The sequence below is a fragment of the Callionymus lyra genome, chromosome 7 (assembly GCF_982586985.1).
Source record: "Callionymus lyra chromosome 7, fCalLyr1.hap1.1, whole genome shotgun sequence".
Lineage (NCBI taxonomy): Eukaryota > Metazoa > Chordata > Actinopteri > Syngnathiformes > Callionymidae > Callionymus > Callionymus lyra.
Window position 1 is genome coordinate 31,082,530 of NC_141824.1, and position 11,095 is coordinate 31,093,624.

The 11,095-nt window shown below is 35.2% G+C and overlaps 1 protein-coding gene across 2 annotated transcripts; it reads right to left on the reverse strand.

The window, feature by feature from the left end:
• pou2af1 (POU class 2 homeobox associating factor 1) lies at nucleotides 1-10,737 on the reverse strand. 2 transcript variants are annotated; one of them, XM_087795823.1, is made up of 5 exons: nucleotides 10,658-10,737; nucleotides 8,191-8,285; nucleotides 5,384-5,420; nucleotides 5,037-5,287; nucleotides 1-3,707 (listed from the first exon to the last, which is right to left on the reverse strand). In XM_087795823.1, exons 1-5 carry the CDS (start codon nucleotides 10,671-10,673, stop codon nucleotides 3,354-3,356), a joined length of 753 nt encoding a protein of 250 aa, XP_087651949.1. In that variant the 5' UTR covers nucleotides 10,674-10,737; the 3' UTR covers nucleotides 1-3,353. The 2 variants fall into 2 exon arrangements, with proteins under 2 accessions (XP_087651949.1, XP_087651948.1); XM_087795822.1 differs by having other exon boundaries at nucleotides 5,037-5,420.
• Between the last annotated feature and the right edge of the window lie 358 nt (nucleotides 10,738-11,095).

Here is an 11,095-nt window from a genome sequence, read left to right on the forward strand (position 1 = left end):
ATTCAATTCAATTCAATTTTATTTAAAGTGTCTTATCATAACAAAGTTATCTCAGGACACTATACAGTTGAAATAAGACTACAGTTGATTAAGGAAAAATAGATCCCAGCAATTCAACAAAGAGCAAAAAAAAAAACACTGTACAGTGAGCTGTACAGTGAGCTATGGCGAGGAAAAACTTCCTTTTAGAAGGCAGAAACCTCGAGCGGAACCAGACTCATTGTTGACGGCCTGACCGGCTGGGAGGAAGGATGGGGGGGTAGACAGATGGATAAGGAGAGGAGTGAGGGAGGATATAGTGAGCGAAAAGAGGAGAGTGTAGGAGAGTCCATGGAGGTGCTGGAGAGAACTCGGGATCTGATGACGTGGTGAAGATCCTGGATCAGCAACAGCTCTGGAGGTGGATCCCTGGATCAGCAGCAGCTCTGGAGGTGGATCCCTGGGGCTCCGGGAGAGAAATAAAAAGGTGTGGGTTTGGGACAAATGTATACAATACACAGGTATACAGACTCCGGTGACGGGTGAAGATATATAGACGGGAGAGGGGGGGGGGGGTTGAAATGTTAGAGTGTGGTTTTGTGTGTGTGTGAGTGTGGTTTTGTGTGTATATTGCTTTGCTGTATTAAACTGGAATTTAAACAAAAGCATCTGCCTTATTCATTGGCTCAATTCTCGTAACCTCTCGTTCCATGAGATTTCAGAGGGGGGAACTTTATGAAGGAATAACTTCAAAACATCATTATGATATGAGGTCAAGAAATCAACATTACAGCTTCTCCACTTCCTCAAAAAGAGATCGCAAATTATTTCTGCCTGCAAAGCTTTCATTTCAGTGAAATGTTAGTATTCTGATTTATTGTTATTTATGTATTTGTGGTCACAGAAAACCATTGCTGACAGAAGACCTGAAAGACGTATAAGACCATTAGCTGGATGTTTTAATGAACAAGTTATTCCCAACATAATGTAAAAACCTAATGGTCAAACTAATATTTTAATTTTCTTTGCAAGTGAATGCATGACAGGTCATGTGGTGCAATACTCTGACTGCAGGCGTTACTTGACATGTCAGTTTTACCTTACCTTACCTTACAACCAGGACTCACTGCACAACATCAAGATGTCAAAAATTAAAAAGTGTATCATATATCTAATTGTATGCATTTTACGCCCCACTTACGATGTCACTAAATAATACTGAACAGACTTGGGTAAGATTTCTAACAAGACATGCCTTTTTAGGTCTGCTGTGAGAATGATGATTTAATTTCACTTTTAGCAGAGTTAAGACCCTTTCAATACACAGCACATTGTTATGGTTATGTCTTCTTATACTGATTAAGTTAAACCTCATTCTGTGGACCCATCTTGTGTTTTTTATGGTGTGAATGTAAACATTTGTGATGTGTGAAACAGAACAAACATATGTCCAATAACAGATGTTACTGATGAAGATACATTATTAAATGGTCTTAGTCCTTGCCATTTATCTGTCAGTCCTCTTGGACAGATCATATATACTTCAGTGCATATATTTGGAACACACATACACATGTTAAATCATCACTGTCTCCTTTACTGACAGCAGTAATGATAATAAAAACAAAACGCAATCTGCTTGAGGTCTACAGGGATTGACCTTATGCTTACTCCAAATACTGTAACTGTTTCAGTTGATCCGGATCACGACAAGGTGGGGTTTTAACCTTGAAATAAAGTTTCACTTGTTAGAATGTTTATCTAAGCTCCTTAAAACCAAATATAACAACAAAAATTCTAATAATAATAACAATGACAATAAATTCACATTTCATCAGTGCACCTGTTCTGAGTATTTAACTTTTCATTTAATACATTGAGGTGCAGGGTGAAATGTATATTTTTCTTTTCATTCTTTATCTTGGGAAAGTAACCAAAAGCAAAGCAATGCAGTAATTTAAGGCATTACACATATTTGTATGGTGATAAAATTTTGTAAAACTCTCCATAAAGGGAATTAAATTTCCTTACAACAAAAAATATTTTTTACTAATTCACAATGCAAGACTTGCTTAGATGGAAATGGAGCTATGCAAATCTTGACTTCTTCTATAGCCTGTTATGATCCAAGGGTTGTCATACATTTGAGAAAATCACTACTGAGGTTGAGGACATTCTTTTTTAATATGGCCTGACCCACGACAATGTTACAGCATATGTTACAGATAATGGAAGTAACTTAGTTGGGAGGTTAATTTTATTGAGTCTGAGGTCTGTCTCAATTTCTTTCTCTTTAAAATATGGTATATACTGTATGTGCTAATCTCGGTTTGGTCTGTGTCTTAATCTGTTTTATTTTTGATAAAGCACTTACTGTTATCTTGCTTGGAATTCTTAAGGAGAAAAGGGTAAACATGAAAAGGGTTTTTTATTTTATTAGGTAATATTAACTTGCTCATTCTGCATATTCCCACCACACCCGCTCTCTCATTAAATTAAAAATGAAGGTTGCATGTACAATACTAGGCTGTAGTTCTATTAATTCCACGTTTAAATGTGCCAGAAATTACAGTATCTCACTCACAATAGTAATGTGCAGTGAGCCGTAGATGCAGGCATTATATTGCTGTATTAAAAGCCAATACCAAAACAACGTTTTTGTGAAAGTAATGCAAAAGTAATATATAGATAGGGTGACATCATGCTATTTCAATACAGTGATATTGTAATGTTACCAATTACTAAACATTGCATTACAATTTTGTAGTGACTTTCCTGGTACTTCTTCAAATATATAAAAAGAAATCAAATCCAAATACACCCCCAAGTTTCTCTTGATGTGACTTAATTTATGACAACTTTCAATAACTACTTTATAAAATAAACTGAATTAAATCATCATTATATGATTCACCCGAGGGCTGGTCTTGGCTCATACCTACAAAACCCTGTAACCTTCAGCCCTTATTAAGGTGAAAAACGTCATACCATTTTGACTACAACTAGTTTCTGCCTATATATGATGTCATGAATCCTTCCTTTCAGGCAAAATAAACCTGCAACCTGCAACTAGCCAGCTCTGGCCGGCTGCCTACATACATGAAGCTAGTAAGTTAAGCCTCTCTGTGTAAAGATTGAACTGGACACAAATCGGGGTTTGGAGAACAATAGTTTTGCGATATTATAGTCATTTAATTTATAATGTGATGACCATATAAATTCATGAATTTTAAATACCCAACAAAAATGGGTCTTTCTGGTGCTTGACAATGTTTTGTAACACACATACAAAATGGACCAAAAAAATTAAGAAATATACTTTATTTCATTATCTTATAGGTTTAACCTCTACTCAAGGAACTTGTTCATATCATCTAAAGAAAAAAAGGGCATTCCCCATCATCCAACTCTCCCTCCTTGTTTGGATCTTCCAGCAACTCATCTAGTAGATTTAGTGGTGGCTTCACCTCTGCCTCCTCTTCCAGACTCAGAGGTGGGTCAGGATTTATCTGGTAGGTCATCTGGAGCTGGGTACTCAAGGGCAGGGTTAAAACCCTGTCACACAAAGGAGGTGCTGTACATGCTGCAGAGCTAGTGATTAGGGGGTCAGTAGGACTGAACATGGTTGATAAAGTAGTGTAGGATTGAGCCCACGGAATGATGGTCAAACCTGTGTCTGAACATTGAGTCTGAGAAACTGAAGATGTGTCTGGGCCGACAGGTAAGGTCTGTAAGGAAAATGGAAAATTAACATCCTATGAAGGCAAATGTATTCAGACCCTTCTATAATAATGTAGTATGGTTGTATCTATAATACAGTGTGATAACAATTATATAAATAATAAAAATAATTATAATTGAGTAATAGAGCAAATGGTGAATTTTGTCATGGCTCCTTCAATCTGGGTGTCTAGACCTTGTCATCAACATCTGGAAGCAATTACCTGAGTACAAGAAGCTCCAGCTCTCCAGTCTTTGCCTGATCATCAAATGATTCGATTTTTATTGTTCACGAGAGTCTGGTTTGCAATTTAGTCTGTGACTGCTCTGTCACACAATTAAATTATGTATTATTTTGCTTTGTTTAGATAGATAGATGGATGGATGGATGGATACTTATTGATCCCCAGGGCAAAATTATTTTGTCCAATTGTTTCATCGTTTCGAAGAGAGAAAGAAAGTTATTATTTCTTATCTATTAAAAAACGTTTTATCTCATGAATACCTACTTCTTTGTTTAGGAATCACTATATGTGGTATATCGCAGCACAAATTCATTTTCTATCTCATATTAATTTAAAATTGCATTATTTTTTATTTAAATTTAGTTTTTTCTTTTTTTTTTTACAAATCTATTTGGATGTCACCTAGCAAGGCTACATACATAATTTATCACACCATAGCTGGTTGATACTCATGTCACACACTACATTTATGTCTTGTATCAACAACTTATTAACACCCATTCCAAAAGCTTTAGTGATGTTGACTTCTAATTGTCATAGCACTTATGTGGAGAACAAAGGCAAGAAGAGACAGACCATATAGTAAAATCTAGTAAAAACTAGGAAAGCGAAATGATCTCTGTTGAACAGCTCATCTACACCTAAACATCAATTAAAGCAATACACTTAATCAGTCAGCAGATAGCAGTAGCATCTTGGAACACTCCAGATTAAATCGGTGAAAAGAAGAAAATCAACGCAGTTTTCTACTGATACTGACCAACTAAAACTTTTACTAAATCGATATGGAACTCCAAACCAAATACAACACCAAAATGGAATAATCGATTCTTTCTTGAACTGTTTAACATCTCCTCAATATTAATTTTGATCTATTTATAAAGGTATATGTAATAAATGACTATTTTAATTATAAGAAGGGAGTACAGTGTGGCAATAATAGCATGGTTTTTAAATGTAGTGTATCCTAAAAACATAACACTAAACTAAAATGTATCCACATAATAGCAAAACATTATACATCGACTTGTAAATATTTAGTTGGAAAAACATATCAATTAATAATTTATTGCCCAAAACTGATTCACTCACCCTGAGGCTTGTGGGAAGTGGTGTGTAGGTCAGCATGTTGTAACTGGGATACAGTGTTTGCATGCAGTGGTCTGAGGCCAGAGAGTGAGCTGTAATGTAAGTGGCTGTTTGAGTTGAAGGATCCTGTAGGACCACGCCTGCAGAAGACCAATGCTTTAGAGTAGGCTGTAGTTCAACAGTGGCAGAAGGAAGCTGCAACTTGAAATCGTCTTCTGGCATCTTTCCACCGGTCACCTGAGCTGGAAAAGCAACTGTGTTGCAAACGACACATAAGCTTACATTCAGCAGTAAATGTAAAAAATACACTTCTTTATTTTTATGAGTACAGGTAGAATCTGCTTGTGTACCCTGGGAGTGTGATGGCTTGTTAACTGTTGTCACTTCCTGAAACATACACACAATAAGTTGAGAGTTATTAAATTCATCTGCAACAGTGATCAGGACCACACACAATAGTATTGTATTATATAGTATGTCTTTTTACGTAATTATGCACTGTAACTGTTAGCGCTAGTGTTGGCATGAGCGTTGTTGTCATATTTCAGACATCTATATATACTATGTATATAGTGGATAGCGGCTATTTTCTGCAACTGTATTATCTACATATATGTAAACCCAAAATAAACATCAGTATAATACACATTCATTATCCTGTTCGAATGTATAATTTTGATTAACACCTTACTGTACATCTTTATCAGTTGTTTGCCTTTCTGCTATAATCATGTCTGGTAAAACATAAATAAGCAGATTTCTTATTTGCAGCACAGAGGTGTAAGTTGATGGTTACCTGGAACCCTGCAGAGGACCTCCTTGTTGCACTGCTTTGCTAACAGAGCAGTCTACAATTTTGAGATTTGTACTGATTTCACTGAATCCTTCCAAATTGGACATGAGACCAGTTGCTAAAATCTGATCATTTTACACTCTTACACTGTTAAACTCTGCTCTCTTGATGTCAGATCTTTGATGGTTCATTTACAGATTAAACTACCACAAATCACACTTCATTAAGCTATTCTTGGTGTGTCTTTATCTGCCTCAACCGGTTGGCTTTAGTAACTCTGTTTACGAAGCTGTAGAAGCTTTATAGTAATGGTTAGTGCCTGTGCCTCACAGTTAGGGGTCAGAGGTTTGCTTGTAGGCTGCGGCAACATTCCATTTAGGGGATTGTTATGTAAAGTTTGTATGTCCTCTCCGCACGTGCGTGGTTCATCTGACAGTCCAAAAACAAAAATGGTTTATTGTGTGAGCAGGATCATTGTCTCTGTGTGCCTAATGATACGTTGCGCTCCCATAATTCAACATCGTCAAATAATAGTCTGCGCGTCACACTGGCGTATTGCTGAAAGTTTAAGTAGAATGGTACCCTTGTGTCATTGTCTGGTGGCACTATTATGATAACATTTGCAAGCAAGTGCTACGAATTAAAAAAAAAAGAAGTAAAATTCCATTCAATTTTCTGGCTCTGATCTACTTTCATAACTTTCCATCATTGAATTAATGAGTATTTGGCTCTTTTAGTTTAATAGCATCATATTTATTAGAGGTTCTGCACCCACCATGCCACATTTTAATGCCCAATCTCTGTAACTGTGACTTTCTCACGCTCTTTAAATCAAAACTCTGCACTGCATACCCCTAATAACTTCATTCTACCGTTACCACATTGTGTTTTTGTTTTGTTTTAATGCTGCGGCCCTTTGGTTTTATTGTATTTTGTGATTTTACTATTTGCATTTTATTAATCATATTATATATATATATATATATATATATATATATATATATATATATATATATATATATATCCATACTATATCTATTTTTTCAAGATAATAAACCAATCAGGAAAGTTACCACGCAATAATAAGTGAGTAGTAGAGAGTAATTAAATGTATCTAGAACAGAGATCAGGGCCTCACACAATAGTATTTATATATAACACACAAAAAAAATGTTTATTTATCGTTTTTTGAATATATAACGATAAATACATAGTTTTTATTTATCGTAATATAAATAGACAGACAGACGGACGGACGGACGGACGGACGGACGGACGGACAGGTAGATAGATAGATAGATAGATAGATAGATAGATAGATAGATAGATAGATAGATAGATAGATAGATAGATAGATAGATAGATAGATAGATAGATAGATAGATAGATAGATAGATAGATAGATAGATAGATAGATAGATAGATAGATAGATAGATAGATAGATAGATAGATAGATAGATAGATAGATAGATAGATAGATAGATAGATAGATAGATAGATAGATAGATAGATAGATAGATAGATAGATAGATAGATAGATAGATAGATAGATAGAGAGATAGATGGACAGACTTATATTCATATTACGATAAATACGCATAATGACTTGTGTTTGTGCGGCTGATTTGAAAAAAGAAGGTGGGCTTTACTTTTGTGATGTTGTGAGTTATTTTGCATATGGTTGCATGCCCAACCCTGGAGCCATGCACAAAATGGCTGTAACTGTCATGGAAAAACACCTGGATTATATAAGGCCAAAACCCCCCTGAAATACAGGAATGACCTGATTCATACAATGGACACCCAGGTCGTATCATTTTAACTGTTTCTGGCAGGAGGCATGGTTACTACCTGTCCTTCGCATGTGTACAATAATGACAGTAAAACAAAGCCCAGTAATATTAAACACTCACACTGCAAGCCTGCACAATGACACAAGTCTAAACTAAAACCCTCACACCCTACACTTGATCCTGATGATTGACTCCTCCCTGGAGACATTCGGGTAAATTTGTTTGATTTATAGTTCTGACAGTTCTGATAAGTGAAAAATGTAGCCCGAGGAATTAAACATTTTCTTTTGATAGTAAATTCATATGAATTTATCTGATCATAATATAACATTTTAGTGTCTGACATGCAGTATTGCCTCTTCATCTTTCATCTAATAGAAATAGTCCACACTATTCCCCCGGGATATTTATTTTTCCCCTACCATCAAGAGTTATCAGAGAAACACGGTTAGGCTCACTAAAGCTGATGCTTTTATGTTTGGTCGGTTAAATAGGCTCTAAAAATGCAATAATGATTAGAATGTTAATCCCTCTAACTTGATAACTGTAGTGTCACTGTGTAAAAGATACCTTTCCTGCATTGTTCAAGGATCTTTTTTTCCGTAGCAGCTCTTTGACTGGATCTTTCACTCGAACACCTTGGTATGGTCTGGTTTGGCGAGAAGCTAGTGTGAAAGTAGGAAACAGTCGCAATCTTTAATAAATATTATTTTAGAAATATAGTTTTATAATTATAGTAGGACATTGAGAAGGAAAGCAAATGTAAGAAAAAAATAACTGTAAATAATTATATATGCTCAAAAAAACATAGCAAAAAATGATCTATATAATTGTAACAAACAACTGATGACAACCTTTTTGTGCTTCATTGGCAAATTAGAATATATACGAAAAATCATAAATCTTGTTCTGTGGTATGAATATTAAAATGACCTCAATTCCACCGACATACAGGCTAGCGAGCCTTCTCTAGGTTGGAGATGAAATGTAAAAGTTTGTATGTTCTTTACTGAGTGAGAGAAGAATGTGGTCTAGAAAGGCGCTATATAAATAGAGATTATTATTATTATTATTATTATTAGTGTGAGATCGAAAGGTGGATCCGGGCAGCGTCATTAGTTACACAGACACTGCACCAATATGTGGTGGTGAAAAGACAGCCAAGCCGAGGGCAAAGCTCAATCTATATTCGTATCCTTATCTATGATCTGTACTGCTGGGTGGAGACTGAAATAAGATGATGAGTACAAGCAGCCAAAAAAACTTTTCTCAGGAGGCTGGCTGCACTATGCCTTACATATAGGATGAAAAACACAATCACTTAAGGTGGCTTGGGTGTCTGAGTAGAATGCCTCCTGGATGCCTCGCTGGTAAGCTCTTTAGGGCATGACCCACCAGGAGGAGACCACAGGCAAGACCCAGGCCACACTGGAAAGACTGAAAAGTCTCTGTTAAAGCTTTTACCCCCGTGACCTGACCACAAATAAAGCGAAGGAAGTGGGCAACGACAATGAAGACAAAATCAATATATATTAATCCTTTCCTTTCTAGAAATGGAAATACAGATTCTTAATTGACAATGCAACTGTGCGTTAGTGCTAAAAAATGAGTCCATCCACTAATAGAGTTTATATATAGTGATGGTGCATAATGGTTAGCATAAATCTTTAATGTTGTTTTAAGTTTAGCCTTCATACAATTTTTTTGATAAAATACATTAAATTTAAATGTACATATCGGCATTTCCACAGTCAAATTGTTGACCGTAAAAAAACAGCCTATTACTGAGCTTTGTTACTAACATTTACTTTGTGAGGTCATCAGGTTCAGCAGCAGAAAAGCTGTGATTGATACATTTTAAATATCAAGATACTTAATATTCCCAAAATGTCAAACTCCGACCACCTAACCTTTCATTGTTTTAACTAGATTAAAGCAAAGGGTCAAAGGCACTGAGTTCTAACAAGCACTTTGCTGGTGAACTAATGAACCCCTGAGGCATGCAGAAAACAATAGGCAAAAAATTCACTTTTTTATGTATTTAAAATGACACCTGTTGTGTTACAGTGTGTCTTATATTGATCTTGGACTTTTATGCTACTCATCAGTATGTGTCAAAACTGTCTTTTAATGGAAATATTTACATTGGAAAATGCGCGTTGTAATCTTGGTTACCGAGATTTCAGAAGGGGGAGAAATCTTTATAAGTATTAACTTCAAAACCAAGAATGTCCTTAATGAAGATCATACTGTATCTTGGAGAGGAAAACTTGAACATTTGCAACATGTGGAAAGAAATCTGTTTCTTTTCTTCTGCTTGCTTAACATGTTGTTAAATACCAAGACGTTTAGGCATTGTTTAATCAGACACAACATTTCTCTAGCCTGGGTCTAGGCCAGTGGTACTCAAGAATCAGTTCAATTGTTTTTCATTTCTGTAAATTCTGTTTAAAAAAAAAAATTGCATATGCATTTTCTGAAAGAGACAGAAAAGTGCAAGCATCAAGATAAAACAGTAATACATAAATTAACAAAACAACAACATTAACATGCATGTACAACAACATAAATAGTATTACATTAAATTGATGTATACATGTATAACATTAAAATTAATTAAAATATAGTATAATAAAAAAGTATCCACATGTTATTTCGGACAGCAACAGAGCATTGTCGTCTTACCCAGGTGCAAACCAAAAAGAGGAAACATGACAGCTGTGCAGTAATGTAGTCTTTAATAGTCTTTCAGCTGTTTTGCATATCAAGCTCAAATCTAGTACTAGTGCAATACAATATACAACTGTTCTCTTTCTGAAGAATTCATAGTGGTTTTTTTTCTGGTTCTGGGAAACAGTAAATCTGTATTTTTCTTTCTTATTGTGGCAGCTGTTTCAATCAGTTTTTTCAGAAAACATCTGATCTTGCTCATATAAATTATACATTTTATGGTTTAAAGTACTTCAATTACATGTACTTACTTACTTACTTACATATTCTCTATGTACAAAAGGAAACAATAGAAAGTTGTACTTACATGTCTGGCACTGCATTTTCCCTAACAGCACCAAATAAATGTTGCCTGCAGTCTTATGTGCTTCATATAAGTTCAACTGAGCTCACAATTCTCCTGAGAGGTTCCACTATGGTTAAAGCACGTTCAGCATCACAAACAGTTTCACATTTACCATGCTTCATTGGTTTTCTAGTACTCCTAAGAACTAATTATTCATCTCTTGTAGTCTTACAGTTAACCTTTTCTGATTTTTTTTAAATTTTTTACATTACCTTCTGGAAATAGTGATTTGATGATCAGTGATAGGAGTTCAAAGAGTTGTATGGACAAATGATTTCCAAATCCTCAAATTAGTTAAGTAACAAAATATTAAGAAAATACATTTCAGCACTTCTATGTATTCAGATAATAATATCTCACATAACACATTATTTGTGAAATGTTGTTAATGAAAATAAA